The 16,751-nt window shown below is 41.5% G+C and overlaps 1 protein-coding gene across 1 annotated transcript in view; it reads left to right on the forward strand.

Annotated features, from left to right (window-relative positions):
* The window catches only part of LOC103375534 (gonadotropin-releasing hormone II receptor-like), a 20,674-nt gene extending 4,374 nt beyond the window's left edge, over positions 1 to 16,300 (forward strand). The window contains exons 2-3 of the mRNA XM_008305839.1: positions 15,536 to 15,740; positions 15,855 to 16,300. Coding sequence (XP_008304061.1) covers positions 15,536 to 15,740; positions 15,855 to 16,300 — 651 coding nt within the window. The remainder of the gene's footprint in view (positions 1 to 15,535; positions 15,741 to 15,854) is intronic.
* The last annotated feature ends 451 nt before the right edge of the window (positions 16,301 to 16,751 follow it).

Genomic DNA, 16,751 nt, shown 5'->3' on the forward strand with positions numbered 1-16,751 from the left:
TGTTCTGTGAATGGTCGAACACGTCTCTTTCGTTTCTTTGCGCACAGTGCAGTAAGTCAGAACATACTGATACATCCCAGAGATTTAATTGAAAATCTCTCGCATGGCGCAGAGAGCATCTAACACTATAACTGTGCTTTTGTTGATTAAAAAGAGCAGCATATTAAATTTCACTGAGAGGGGAGATAAAGGTTAATTCAATTATTTATTAAGTCTGCTCGGGGAAGCATAACAAGCAACATTCGGCAATCAAGACAAAAAATAAAATATCCTGAGTAGCATAAAAAAAAGCAGCTGACTCACTAAATTGTCAGCACTGCTTCCTATGAGGTTTGTGGAAAAAAACTCATTTACAACGCTTAAAAAGGTGCACTCTGCTTTTGTCTGTGCTGTACAGCGAAAGGCCGTCGCATGATGAGTTCCAAGTGTTAGATAAAACTTAAGTCAGGTTTTATTGTCAAAAAATTGATTGCATGACTGTCAGTGTGGATTTACTTTCCTCTAGCACAAACAAGCACAAGGTGAAATTCATGAAAGCCCTTGAATCTGCCTGAAATGCTGGACTCAAATGAGGCAGCTACTCACTTGAGTTAAATTGGTTTTCTGATCAGGTAGAGCATGCACGGATCATTGACCTGACGGGCTTTCAGGAGGTTTGCAAATATCAGGAATGCTTATCAAGTACCTAATGTAAAATCACATTTTTATTTCCTCAGTCTCCTCCACGGGGACCGGACCAGTCTGGGGTCGAGGAAGTCTAGATGTAACTAATGACTGTCTCATATACACTCGATAAATTTGTGACTGTTTGATAAGACAGTCAGCTGAGGACACAGACGCCATGGACTCAGTGTTTTTGTTTTTTCTTTCTGGGCATTTGGGGATTTCATATCTGGTGTTTATATTCTACTGTTGCAGCCACAGTTATACACTGTGGGGTTTTCAAATGTTTGCTCGGAAATTACAAGAGTGAATATAAAATGTGTCCTCGCAAGGAAAAAGGCTCCATCTGTTGTTTCAGCCTGTGGCCCTGAAACAACATTTGTTTATGTTGAAGCGACAAACCGAGAGGCCTTAGGACATGTGACTTATTATACAGAGGAGGTCGGGGTGGATGGCTGGGTCAACAAAATGCTAGAATATAAACCAGGGGAGCCTTGTTCATTTGCCATGATCAATATTCAATGCTGGATTCTTTAAACCGTGATAGCTGACGTACCTTAAGCAGGTGTTTATTATCGACACTGATGATCCTATAATCACAAGAAAGAAGCCAGAATTTTACTTTAACTCACTTTTGTGCTGAAACCTACTCAAACCACACTGTTGTCACAACATGAAGCATCATTTTGCAACAGTGATTTGTACCAGTAGTGCCAATTACAGAAAACTCATGCCATGTTTCTTTTACACTTCTGCGTATCAGTTTGGTTACGGACAGTGTACTTCTATGTTGAATTTGTAGAGAACGTGTCCGACTCCTCTTTGTGAAATAAGAACTGGAGCGATGATTCACAAACCGTTGAAAGGTGGAAGAACATTACAGCTGTGATAAAAATCAACCAATGTGATGTGAACTCAGCGATAATCAGAGCAGTCTGGAACTAATGGGATCATTTATTTGACTTAAATCAACTGTCATCGCAGTCACAAACAAAACATAAGGGAAAACTTTCGCCAATAATGGAAACAAAACGTCCTTCAGAGTTTTATTGTTTCCATTCTTTTTCAGTGAAGCATTATTGTTATTCTGTTTTTAATTGAATGCGTCCCAGCACTGGGTAAGAGTTGTGAAATGCTCAGGGATTTTAAAGAGTCAGGGGTCTTTAAGATTTTTCTGTTGCTGGTCTGAGACACTCTCAGTCTCTTTGCAACAATAAAATAAGTAAAAATAATACTGACAAATCCCAAGAATTAAAAAAGAATAGAAAACAAAGGTAGCACATCTCAAATTTCCAAGTCAAGGAGTTCAAAATACTTACATTTCACTTGTTTATTTGGCTCCATTCACAGAGAAACACACTGATGCACTCTAGTCTGCATCATGAACGTTTCTCCACATAAACCCTTTCCCAGAATTGCCAAATACTTACATGACGTTATCAGCACTACTTTTTATATTTCACCACTGCTTTGTGGTGCTGAATAACTATTGCATCTCTAGATATCTATTCATTCATTCACATTCATTGATTCAGTGTTTGGCATGTGTCCTCATTATTTTCAAGGCTTTTGTGTACAATAGTAGGAAAATGCTGTCGAGGTCAAGACACTACAGCTGCCCAACTCCTGTTGTGGCTAGAATTTGATTTTTTTTTTAACCTTTACAGTCTGACACAGTCTTCATTTAGCTACTGAGGGTGTACAGTGAGGAGCCTGGGAGAGCAGGCTGGGAAGACAGTGATATAAATAGTTGAAGGTTTCCCTTTTCAAGGATAACGAAGTTCTGCCTCATTGGCTCCTGTTGCTGTGCATCTGCAGTGGTTTTTTCAAGTGGAGGTAGCAACAGAGGTGATGACTGCAAGTAGCGTTCTGTATATCCAAAAGCTGTGTCTCTAATCTTTTTTTCTTTTTCTCCAAATACTGCCTGTCAGTGATGTCCCAAAGTCTGTAATTATTAGCTGCAACTTGCAAGGTGGTGCCTTCGTGGATCAGACTTCTGGTGCATTCCACAGATGCTCCATCCGACTAGAATCAACAGTCAACACCTTGTGCTCTGTTCTGTTCGTCAAACTGTCCCTGACCTATTTTTCCAGTGTGGACATTCACATTGTCCTGCAGAAAGAGAAAACACCGTTGCTATGAAAGGATGTATGTGGGCTGCAACAATGCTTAGGTGGGTGGTCAAAATGTTATCCACATAAATGGCAATACTGAAGTTTTCCCAGCAGAACATCTCTTGTAAACAACTCACATGCACGCGGCCGTTAAAGAAAATTTGACTCAACAGACCAAAACCACCTTCTTCCGTCACTCCATAGTTCCATCCTTATGTGCCCGTTGTAGGCATGTACACATGTTTAGTGGTGGACAAAGTTCAACATGGGCACTTGCACCTATCTGTGGCTACGCAGCCCAATATGCGCTGTGTGTTCTTACACCATTCTGACATAGTGTCCAGTCGCTGCCCGCATCAAATTCAAAACTCTGACACTTGCATACAAAACTACAATGAGAACAGCTCCCTCCTACCAGCACTCCCTCATTCGGGTCTACACTCCCTCCCGCTCACTACGCTCGATACACTCTGATACAACCACCAGAACAGGGCCTGAGGTCGATAGCTGGACTCTTCTCCTCTGTGGTTCCCAGGTGGTGGAACCAGTTACCAAACTCTGTTCAATCTGCTGATTCCCACTCAGTCTTTAAGAAAAGACTAAAGACCCAGCTCTTCATTGAACACCTTTGCACTTGACAGACTGAAAACAAAATTTAAAAAAAAGTCCTTTTACCTCCCACACAGCCTGCTATTAACATTAACACCCCATCACAATTGAACTTGTTCTATGGCACTTATGTAGACTGTTTTCTCCAGACTAGATCATTGCTTGTGCTGTATCTGCTCTCAGATGTACATTGCTTTGGATAAAAGCATCTGCTTAATGAAATTGTAGCTAGGATTCAGATTTACAGCAGTTTGTGCTACAGTTCTATGGGATCAAACGACAATGGCCAGCCTTTAGGCTCCTGTGACTGTGTTGCTGGTTCACTGGTTGTCCTCCTTTGGTACACTTTTGATCCCCACTGCATACCAGGAACACCACACAAGACCTGCTGTTTTGGAGATATAATTTGCCACTTGTCACCGCTGCTTACAGCCTTACACTACACAGTTTTCCTGCTTCTAACACATCAACTTCAAGAACTGACTGTTCACTTACTGCCCATTACGTCCCAAGTTATTCATTTTACCTGTCAGTGTTTTTAATGTTGTGGCTGATGTGTGTGGCGCGGTGCAACATCACTTTCTCACAGCGGGAAGACAACCAACAATTACTGACTTCTGAAAACCTTTTTCTGCTTATGCAAAAGTTCTTTGAAGTGCAAACAGTTATCACATGAAACATTTTTCCTGATTATTTCTGAACCTTTGGAAGATCAAAAGAGAACTGCTTTCCATATTAATGTATTACGGCAGCAATTGGGTCCTGAGACTCTCATCAAGCAATCAGGAAAAAAAAAAAACAAAGCTTTTGATGGATACACAAATGAGATTACGATTTGTCGGCTTGTTGTTTTAATTTATGCTTATTGTCATTGTTTGATAGAGTAATGGCAAACATCAGGGTTGTACAGCTGACATTTAATGAAGTCAGAGGGAACTGGTTTATCTTCCACACTCAGAGGGGGGTGACTGGTGGTGATCATGATGATGGTGACGAGTATCGACAGGCGGTAGGAGGTGTTGGAGCAGAAAAACAACTCAACAACTCAGCCTCCGCAATTAACGTTCCAATATAACTGAACTGCATCCTCGGTTACGTTTTGATTACATTTATTTGTAGCGTATCACAAATAGGTTCCTAATTAGCCTATCTTTGCATTGCGCCTAAACCTAACCTGAAGGCGATTGAAAAGTGAACAATGAGAGAAACCAATGTGTGACAGCGATGGTTTCTCGTCCCCTATGGGGCACAAACCCTTGTCGTCTGAATGAAAGCCCAATAGAAAGCCCACTATCATCTCCTCCTGTCTAGAAAGGATTTTGTGGCTGTTTCAAATTGGTTGCCTTTCCACCACATCACAGGTGACAAATTACGTTTAATTACATTCCATTCAAAATGTAATTGAGCTCCGTTGAGTTGTGTAAGATAGTAATTTTGAGAAGACTGGGAGTTGTGACAGAAATGTGGGAGGCTGAGAGCAGCAGCACTGATGGAGTGGCTATAGAACTGAAGGTTTGGCAAGGAAGCCAGGCAGGCAGGCAGGTAGGTAGGCAAGCAAAGAATGATCTGAAGCACGGAGAAAGCAAGGTTCTTCCAACAACTACGGAAACAAGGGAACAAAAGCCAACTAAGCTAGCGGCCAAAGCGTGTTATCACCAAGGTGGTAAGCAACGGGTAAAACACCGGGGTACATATGATGAAATGTGATCAGCACACCGACATACCAACATGGAGCGAGACAAACAGGAAACAATGGACATACAAGGAAAGGGGAAACGCTAGAAACACAAGGAAGGCACAGTAGGAACAGTAATACCAACGGGTGCAAAATAGATGCTGCTGGACTGAATATTGGCCTCTTATCACCTGTCACTGTCTCAGCTGCAAAAGGTCACAGGATCAGATCTCAATTTACGCATCTGATAAGTCCACATACTGGGACTATATACAAGAAATGACTTATATACCTACATATACTGGGAGACAGGTGCCACAGCTGCTTGAAACACTTCTCTCTTTTATTGGATAGTTGAGCTTAAAGATTACAGTCATAGAACGATCATTACATTTCTCAAGTTAATGAACCATATTTGGGTTAGATTTTATTTCTTTTGGGGAGTTTTGGCATCACTACCTTAGCTGGTCAGTGATTTTAATCCTGCACAGAGCAAGTAAGTGGGTGATTTTTCACTGGTGCAGCGTTTGTCTCTAAGTTCCTTTCCTCGCATAGATTAAAGCCCTAAAACCTGGTCTCTGTTCATCAAAATGGCTTATTTATAAGTTTCTCTTCCCATTTATATTATCTCTTTATCCACAAAAATAGCTCAGCTGTAACTCTAGACATTAGTATGCACGGATCTATGAATATGCAGATTGCTCACCACTCTTTCGCCATCCAACTCTACTGCTTGGCTGTAGCTTGTGCATACCAGCTCAACTTCGACTCTGCTCAAACACTTTAAAACTGCTCTACAATACACAATATCGCAAGCTTGTAATACTGTAGTTATTCGGGAAGCCTCACCCCACAAGTTGACAGGATTGGTTCTTTGGGTTTGTCAAGTCAAAGAAACTGCTAAATCCATGTTTTTGAGACGATTTCGAGATGGAACTGCTCATCCTTGGGGTTGACTGTCTATGTTGCTCATTAAAGGCCTGGTTCAGCATATTGTGCCCTGACTCACTTGAAAAGATGGGCAGCAGCATTGTTTGGTTGGACTTGGACACAGTATGCCTCTGATGTGATTGCCGACTGTGCCCACGCGTGGAACTGAAACAGTGTGATGTCAAAATTATGCAACTGTCCCATTTCTCAAACATGGCAGCAAAAAAAAAACACTTTCTCCTATGGCAAAGATGCAATATTTGCTGGAAAATTGGGCGGATGAGAGTAGGGAAGATTCAAGGTGAGGTAAAGACAGGGACAACCAGGTGCCACACACAAGAACGCTGAGATATTTGATAAAATTCTCGATTATTTTGATGCTTGTGGATACCAAAGAACCATTGAACAGTGTCATGATGAGCTGATAAAACTTCGGGTTCAGTATCTGAAGGTTTGGGTCTGTGAATCTATTCGCTCACCAGTCAACAAGGACAAATCCCAATGCTGCGTTGCTGTCAACAAAAAAATCAGACTTAAAAATGACAAGCTGATGTTTTATAGTTGCATTCGGAAACAACATCTGCACTATCTGACACTGGACCAGCGAACCCACTGAGCAGCCAGTTTTAGCTCTTATGTGATGGCTACGCTGATGCTCGGTCATCCAAAATCTGAACACTTGTGATTAGTACAATGAGCTGATGTCTATTTTTATGATTTATTCTGATATCACTCACTTCAGATCAAACACGCCGGTGATGAGAAACACAATGAGACCCCTTATGATAGCCCAACGCCCTCAGAACAGAGCAAGAAGAAGAGGAGGAAGATCTAAGTGACATTATGCTGGCCCTTATTGACATGCAAAAGAAAGAGCGCGATGAATTCATGTAAGGGGAGCAGGAAGCCGGTAAGAGAAGGAAATGCTCCATAACTAAATGACGGTACAAATGGAGATGGAGGAGCACTAGTGACAGGAACAAAGAGAGGAACATTAAAGAAAAAACAGGATGTTGCATTAAGTAAGGTTAAAACTGGCTATATGCCATAATGCCTTTACATCAGTGACACACACACTCACATCCACAACACCCTCCTCCTCCTCCTCTTCACACATTTCACCTTGTACATGAGGAAGCACACCGGGTGACCTTTATGAGCCCCTTTAATCTACTGTTATCGCCATAACCTTTGAGATTGCACACGGGTAATGTGGTTTAATTGGTTCTATTTAGGCTAACCTGTTGTGATTATACTGATGCTCTTGTTCCGGTAGATCGAACGTGTTATTTCGCTGTCTTGAATAGCTGTGTTGCTGACAGATTTTTGGTCGGTTTGTGTGAACACAAGGCTGTCAATTCTTGTTTTCCATGTTTTTAAGTGTTCACAATAATGCACTTTATGTTATTTTAAGTAGTGCGACCACAATATATATAACATCCCTAAGCACTGCTGGCATTGCGTAAGTATTACCATTGACCTAACATTGCCTTGACACAGTTACACTTAAGTGGTCGATATACTGTATTTCAATACAATAATATAAGTAAAAATGCATATTTTGATTTTGGCCATGAGTGCATGTTTTATCCATTAAGCACTTCAGAAAGTGTGACGTAGGCAGCAGGCGGTGATGAAAATCTTGATGTTGTTGACGTGTCAGTCATACCTCCATCTGATCTGCTGCTTTGTTCTCAGTCATTCAAACCTCAGATCACCTGGGACAGATTTACTGTCTGTTCCAAGAGTCTAAATTAAACATGGAGTTGAGTCTTTATGCACCTAAAAGCCCGAATCTGAATCTAAATCTTTTGTTGTTTTGAATTAAGGCCTAAGATGTTTCTGTTTGCAACACTTTTACTAAATCAGATCTGCGACCATGTGCACTGTAATTGCACTCTACATTTCATTCCCCTGCGTTATCTTTCCTTTTGGTTGGTCCTTTTATTTTTAGCTCATTTCCTGTCCCATTTTATGTAACTTACTTACATGCTTTTTTATGCTTTATGTAAAGCATTTTAAATTGCCTTGTTGTTGATAAGTGCTGTACAAATAAACTGGCCTTGCTTCTTAATTCAGCATTGCCATCTTCCCTTAAGACAGCCAGAAGCCCTCTCCACAGTCATCCGAGCCTCACTGAGCACCAGCACATCTGGCGCATCTACTCCTGCAAAGCTCTCTATTATATTAGGGAACAGCGCACAAACTCTGATCCCTCTCATACAAACATGAACACATGGACCAAAGATGACGGTCTGCACGCCTTACAGGATGACAGAGTAACAATCTTTGGCCTGCAGAGCTGTCAGATAGAGCTAAAATGACAATATGAGCCCCATCGATAGCCCCTCCACATTGTGAGAAACCCCACTGGTCTCAGAAACATGGAATAATAACCTTGATTTTATCTTCAGAGGGTTCTCTGATGTAGAGGAAAAGCAAATTGTCCCCAGTGGTGCAGGCTTTAGTCACTGCAGTAGTTCCAGATAAAAGGAAGATGATTCTGAACTCAGCATTTGCGTCCCTTTTCTAGATGTATATGCCCACATGTTGCCTTGTTGAATGTATTTCTTTGAAGGTGTGGCTGTAGGAAGTTGTTCGCCTCCAAGACTGTGGTCTTTCAAATCAAACTAAATCAAATCAGATTTATTTTGTAGCGTGTTTAAAGCAACCTGAGTTGACCAAAGTGCTGTACATGTTATTTGACAAGCAGCAACAAAATTATGAGCAAAACATCAAAAGGACATAACAAGTGAAATCAAAATTTTAAACATTTCTTAACAGCTCCCTGAGCCAAGCTGTTGCTGTTATCCCCGCATGTCTCAAAGTTGCAACAATAACACCCGTCCTGAAGAAGCCCCACCCATCCAGCTACAATGACAATCGGCCCGTGGCAACTGACTTCCATCATCACAAGGCTGGTCATGCAGAACATCAACTCCATCCTCCCTCCCTCTCTTCCAAAACCCGTTTCAGTTTGCATACAGGTCAAGCAGGTCAATAGAGGATGCTATTTCTGCTGCTCTCCATCCAGCCCCCACCAACCTGGACCCAAAGAACTCTTAATGCTGTTCTTAGATTTCAATTCAGCATTTCACACAATCATTCCCCAGCAGCTAATAGAGAAACTCGGACACTTAGGAATCAAAACTTCTCTCTGTGACCAGGTGCTAGACTTTCTGACAGAGACGCCTCCAAGACCATCACGCTGAGCACAGGGGTTCCACAAGGGTGTGTGCTCAGCCCTCTGCTCTTCACTCTGCTGACCCACGACTGTGTACCAACCTGTAGCACCAAACACATCAAGTCTGTAGACGAAACGACTGTGGTGGGTCTAATCACTAACAACCATGAAGGTAACTACAGGAATGAGACAACCCAACTGGTCCAGTGTAAAGACAACAAACTCTTCCTCATGGTGCGGAAAACTAAAAAGATTATTGTTGACTTCAGGAGAAGAAATTCACAGCATCCCACTGACCATCGATGGTGCAGCTGCAGAGAGGGTGAGCAGCACCACGTTGCTGGGGGTGCACATCTTTGAGGAGCTCTCCTGGACCGACAACACCACATCCCTGGCCAAGAAGGCTCAAACACACCTCTACTTCCTCCACAAACTGAGGAGAGCACGAGCCCCACTCCCCATCATGTGCTCTGTCTACTGGGGCACCATTGGGAGTGTCCTCACTGGCTGCATCACTGTGTGGTACCGAGGTCTTGCCGAAAGACCCTGCGACACATAGTGAATACAGCCAGCAAGATCATCAGTGCCCCTCTGCCCTTCGGTCTCCTGCCTTCAGGAAAAAGGTCCCACAGCCCACAAGGCCCACACCACCAGATTGCTGAACAGCTTCATCCACCAGGCTGTCAGGATGCTGCACTCTGCCCCCGGACTGTAACACACCCATTTACACAAGGACTCTACCTCAGCTGTTCCTACACATAAAGACTCATACATTCACTATCAGTTACATTATATCACAATCTGCAGTCTGTCTTCACTTACTGAACCATTTGCACTACTGTACATCTCAACAAGCTGCTATCATATTGCACTACTATCACCTCCATAAGCTGTCACTATATTGCACGACCACCAGCATACATAGGTTGATTTTTATATATTTTATTTGTATTCTATTTTGATCCCTTTTTTTTTAAATGTATGGCACTAATGCAAAGGTGAGAGAGAAATGTCTTTTCAGTTCCATTGTATGACCTGGATATATAGAGAAATTGAGAATAAAAATCTTCATTATAAATAAAACAAAATAAAAAACTAATTCAGGCAAAACAGGATTGCAGCTTGTTAGCTCAACTTCTAAAAAAATAAATATGAAACAAGTTACGAAATCTTAACATTAATTAAGAGCAGCCAAACGCTATTGAAAACTTGTGCGTCCTGAGGTGTTTCTTGGAAATGTCACTGGAGTAGGAATATTAAATTGAAGCAGGAAGGCTGTTCCAAAGCTTTAGAGCTACAGCTGCAAAGGCTCAATCTCCATCACCTACCAGCCTCGATCAGTTAACAGTGGCTGTTTTGAGGATTTATGCGGCCTGGAGTTCTGAAATGCACCCAAGAGAAAACCCGTGCGTGGCTTTATAAACAAATAGAAAAATCAATTCTGCATTTAACCAGCAGCCAGTACATGGAGGCAAGTAGGGCTGTATTTCTTTCCATCTTTACCAGTAAAACGCCTCAGAGCAGCATTCTGCACCAGCTGCACACGAGGCAGAAGGAACAGACCAATACCCAGGTAGAGTGAGTTACAGTGATCTCGCCTTAAGGAGATTAATGTCGTGGTGACAGTTTTAACGTCAGTGAGACAGAGGATGGATTGTACCTCAGCTGGAAGTAGCATCTTTTCATTATGAAGTCATCGTCAAATGGAGAGGAATCAAAGATGACACCAAGATTCCTGGTATGGGCTTGCAGTTAATGGTCCTCAACAGCTGGTGATGGCTGTTGTTTGTTGGGCGTGGTGTTGTCGGGATTAAGAGGGAGGTAAATAGTAAATGGAGCCTGAGAGAAACATATACAGGAAGAACAAAAGCGGTCCTGGAGTTGAACCCTGAGGTATCCCACAAGTTGTCATGGCAGCAGAGGAAATATTTTTTATTAAAAACAACCTGCCAGCCAAGTAGGAGGCAAACCACTTTAACACAGTTCCCTGAATGCCCACATTGTCCTTCAGATGGTTTTAAAAGAATGCTATTATCAGGTTTACCACAATACTGTATCTTTCTCATTCTAAAACTCCTACATTCTTGATCTGCCTTCGTTAAGACAAAGTGCTCCTATTATACACCACATCTCTGTCGAATCCAGACTCCTGAGGCAGAACCGAGAGTAACATTAAGTGGAAGTTAATTAATGCATTTACTATTACCTCACAGCAATATTCAGTATAACAAAAAAAACAAACTGTGTCTCAGTTTCAGGCAATGTTTTGTGTCAGATTACAGTTGCCTAATCACAATGATGTCATCTCCTGTTAACCAATTAGGGCTACCACTTGTCTGCCTACTACTGTTTCTCTCAATGCCTGTGCGTTTATTGTTTTTTTTTTAAGTATATTTGAGAATATTTGTGTTAATAATGGGTTTGGTTCGACACAAACTGTTGGTGAGTGAAGCTGGAAATTCCTCCCTCAACATCCAGAACATCTTTTGTGCACAGCCCGATTAACAGAATAAAGCTAAGACATTCAGTATCTAAGACATGTAAAAGGCCCCAAGAAGAATCACAAGATAAACAGAATCACGAAGTATATTGTGCTATGTGAGTCTGCTTTTCTTCAACACAAAAAGATGAGAGTGGAGAAGGACGACAATCACACATTACGAGCAGCCATAGTGTCAGTATGACCTTAGTCAGTAGTGGCACTTTTACATTTTGAAGTGTTTTATCCTTTATAAAGAAAGAAAACTCTCAAGAAAGCGTCTTTTTATGTGATTTCTAAGATTTATTAATTCATTTGGCACACTGACATCAGAAATGAGGCTGTCCTGGAAGTGTCAGTCACACCGAGCGATCTCAGCGCTTCACATCTTCTTCATCTCAATGTGTTCAGACCTGCCTGCCTGTGATTTTTATCTCATTTTCAGTGTCCTCACATCCTCGCACTGTATCTTTACCTCACCTTGAATGCTTCCTCTGCCCCTTTACAGAGACTTTTTCACTTTTTTTCCCCCTCTTTTAGCTTTGTGCTGCTGGTTGTCAAAGTGTATTAAAGGAAACATCCTGTAATTGTCTGATGAAACACCGTCTCATCTGCGATTCGCGGTACAGACAGCTAGAGCTCCTCAGTGTTGAACATTTTGTCCACTACATTAATCAATGCGGTGGTGAACAAGCAAGCTGAAATGCTTCCAGCTGTGAATTAGATTTACACTTTGTATCACAGCCTGAAGCTTGTAGAGGGAAACTAAATGAGATCAAGTGAGTTCTGTGCATAATCAGACTTATACGCTCCACCACTACAGATGTTCACATAAATGTAGTAAAACGTTTCTCGCTGTTAAAAATCTAGTGAGTGCTTGGCCATGTGGCTTTTGAAACAACAGTAAACATTGCAGTTAATGTGGCAAGTGCTGTTGTTGGTTATCCTTTATAAGACGTAGAGCAGCTTGCAAAGAGATGTAGTTGATAAAGATAAAAATAGCCTTTACATAGCATAGAAGTTAGACAGCAAGCCACTGACCCGGTCGTCTTACTTTTCCACATCACTTTCAATGTATGTTTCACGCTGTAGACAGTAAAACAATTTCCAGGTGTGAATATTTCTGCACCCAGCAACCAACGCTGGGTGTTTGTCTTCTGATTACAGGAGGCTTCACACCCAGAGGAGATTCAATGTGCACAGAGTGAATATACTGAATGCATTCCTGTAAATAAAAAAATATATAGATATCAACAGGTGTTATTTCTGTACACAGCTACCCAGGTAGGGAGGTTCAAAGAAATACTGTTACCTAACAGAAAATCCACTGCACAGTAGGTGTGTCTGAATTATTCTCTTTAAAAAAAAATAAAACTGTACACAATATAGCATCTGTGAGTGAACAGCAGATTTAGTTTCATGTTTTTTTTTTTTCCAGGTTTGTGTGTTCTTTTCCCAGCTGAGGTGCATATGGTCATTCTGATACACAGAGATGAGTTTTTTTGGGCTATATCAATGACTGGAGGGACTTTAAACTACTCTCACACACACAAAAAAACAGGCGAAAACATAATAATCCTCGTATTATAGGACCAAGAAAAAATAATGAGAGTTAAAGCTCATTCTTAACCTTGCAACTAAAGGTGTTGCAATGAATTAGTAATCAGAGATCCACCAACATCTTTTATCAGAGGTTTAAACTTCATCTCTTTCTCACTACCTTTCATTGACTGAGACATGGTCAAAGAAAAGATCTGCCCTGGATGTCTTCTGACTATGACTCAGTAACATGTTTTAAAATTCTGCTTACACTGAAAAAGTCCCGCTTTCCCCTTTTTAAACTGAGGCAAAATTTTGTTTTAGTTCAGCTTTGGATGTTGCCTTTTTTCATGAAAAGGCAATTTTATCTCCCATCACATCACTTGCACTGGAAACACACCAGAAAGGAAACTCCTCACTGTGTGACTCAAAATAAATAGCCACCTTTTGACTGATTGTTTTTGGCAGTTTGGTAAAAACGGTGTCAGAAAATACTGAGGAAAGTGTTGACATTAATATTTGAAACTGAATTAGATATTTTTCCTGAACAAAAATAAAGTGTTGCTGGCAAACCTCAGTGTAAAGTCTCCAGTAAGACTCTCTGGCCTGCTATCCCCGCGGGGGTTTTCACAGTTGAACAACTGAATAATGAAGTTCTGAGTGTATAACCCTAAAGGCTTTTATGAAAGCATTGAAGGTAATCCATATGTCATTTGCAGTGCTTTTTATATAGGTGGAAATCTCAGTGGGGGGTTCCACTTGCAAGTGATGACTGTTAGGTGGACAGAGACTGATCAGAAGCTGCTTATTATTGCTACATGCAGGTAAACTTATATATAGTTTATTTCGCTTTCCTATCGACAGGAAATTGGCTTTGAACTTTGAATGTCCACATTTTTCTCTGCTCCTTTGAAAATGTGTGAAGCGCACTGTGCTTTTCAGAGATACATACGCTTTCTTATATGTCGGTGTTTAGGCCAACAGAGGTGTCTTACGTGTCCATGCCTACTCGGGCACACACTGACCGCTTTTCTCTGCTCAGCTGCTCGGTCGTTGCAGTCCATTTCTTGTCACCGCGAGGGCATCGAACAAACTGCACTAAACGTCTTGGTAAAACTGCCAGAAGCAATTTTGCTGCTGTTTCTATTTTCTCAGCTTGGGGCTGCGAGGTACCAAATTTCAACTCGTGCTTTGAGTGTTGGCTTGTCCCTTAAATCGCTGTCTTTAGTGATACATAAAAAACCCAATGAAACTGATTAGAAAATGAAAAACATGCAAGTTGTGGAACGTTTAATTGAATGCTATATTTGGCCTTAATGTCATATTGTTACAGTTTAATACATTTTTTCACGTCCATGTGAGTAGAGAAGCACAGGAGCATGTGTGACGAAGATGTTGTCATGGGAACACAGCTGGTCATTCTTTATCGCTACGCTCAAAAACTATAAAATTGTTGACCAAAGACAAGTGTTAGCCATGTTTTTTTACCAAACACCCTGAGAAAATAATTGGGTTTCTAAAAGAAAACTCAGCACTGGGATTGTTTTCTGGCTTCATACAACTGCAAGAAGTGCAATTACTGGCCTTTACTTATAAAGCGCTGAGCTTGTAAAGAACCCTGAGTGAATGTAACATCTTGTGAGGCATGGCTGTGTCAGGAGATCGTCCTTCTCGCAGAGTGTAGCTTTTCTTAGACACACACATCCAAAGGCTGTGCTCAATGGAAAGTGATTAGATGTAGATCTTAAGCACCGGCATCCGTCTCTTCAAGTCATAAAGGTCTCACGTCAATATGGCAAGGACATGTTGAGCTGTAGCTGAAGTCAGGATGGGAGGGGAGCTTGTCTCCTCATGTCATCAGTGTCGGATGAATGACTCACTCACCTACACATAACTCACAGAAAAAAGTAATCACATTACTAACTTAGCAGCACATGTGTAAGTAATGGGTTACAAACAGGAAGAATCTACTGTTTGATGGCTGTTGTGTTGATACTGATTAGACTGTAGCTCTTTAATGACAGTGTGACAGACAGTAAAATATAGTGGAAAGAACTGATTGGAAATGAGGCAGCGATCATAATCAGCTATAAAAGCTCTAAACAATCAATCATTTGACTGTAAAAGAGGCTCAAGATGAATAATATGGGTAATATCTGTACAGAGAGACTGTTTGGATACCTCATCAGAATTGTAGTTGGAATAGAAAAGAGGAAGAAAAGACTGATGAACAGCTAACAGACAAACCTAAGAGTATAATACAAGATACAATTGAAAAGCTAAGAGATTGCAGCAAAAAAATATTGTAAAAAACTTCCCTATTCTTGTCTATTTTCCAACAGATGTTCATATTTCACAATGTGACCATCACAGTCCCGGAGAACTTCACCCAGTGCACCACTCATGGCAGTTTTGTCCAGCGCTGGCAGGAGACCCTCTACAACATGTTCACCTTCGTGTGCCTCTTCCTCCTGCCTTTGGCCATCATGATCTTCTGCTACACACGAATCCTCATCGAGATATCCAGCCGCATGGCTCGGAGTAACCGTAAGTCTCGTGTTTTCTTCAGCTTTTAAAAAAACAAAATCTGCAGTCGGACTATGTTGTCTGGGACACAAGGAGCTGTGCGTGACTGAGACTGTGTTTTCCTCTTTCTTCTAGAGTTCTCCAAAGACGTGCATCTCCGCCGCTCCCACAACAACATCCCCAAAGCTCGGATGAGAACTCTTAAGATGAGCATCGTCATCGTGACTTCCTTCATCATCTGCTGGACGCCGTACTACCTGCTGGGCCTGTGGTATTGGTTGTTTCCTGAAAAAATGGAGGAGACGGTCTCTCATTCACTGACTCACATGCTGTTCATCTTTGGCCTCTTCAACGCCTGTCTGGACCCCATCACCTACGGCCTGTTTACCATCCACCTTCACCAGGGTCTGAAGAGGTGCCGTCAGCCTTCCAATACTCGGACTGAATTAGAAAACAACACTTGTCTCATACGAATGTCGTCGCACACGCAGATTGGCCACAATGCACACGCCGAGGGGTTAAACGACAACAACGGCACAAAGAATGCCACGCAGTCAGTCGTCCCAGTAAGCAAGATATAACGTCCGTCTCCCTTCTTTAGAGATGATGGCTTGTTCATTTATTTAGCTTTTAAATGTTCCATGAAAGTTATTCTTCTGTGAGATGAATGTGTTTATTTCTGCTCTGCTAATGATGTGTTGCAGTTTGGCCTTGGTGTATTCATCCTATGATATCGCACACATAGTATGTTGGGTGCCTCTGGTCAGATTTTGAAAAGAGTGACGCAGCTCAGAAAGAAAATTTGATATAGTCTAGGTTTTTTTTTAATTGAGTTAACTCAGCAAAACCTAAAACCCCAATCAGAGATAAACGTAACACTACCATGGGTATCAAGTTGCTTTGTGAATCCAGGTTTTCTTCATCAGAATTCATTCATTCCTAATCACTCCTGTCAAGAGGAACTGGCTGTTACACTGGAGAGCTTTGAAGAATGTAAAAAATGACTACGGCAAAAATAGGGTGGCCATATTT

The sequence above is a fragment of the Stegastes partitus genome, unplaced genomic scaffold (assembly GCF_000690725.1).
Source record: "Stegastes partitus isolate 25-593 unplaced genomic scaffold, Stegastes_partitus-1.0.2 Scaffold2654, whole genome shotgun sequence".
Taxonomy (NCBI): domain Eukaryota; kingdom Metazoa; phylum Chordata; class Actinopteri; family Pomacentridae; genus Stegastes; species Stegastes partitus.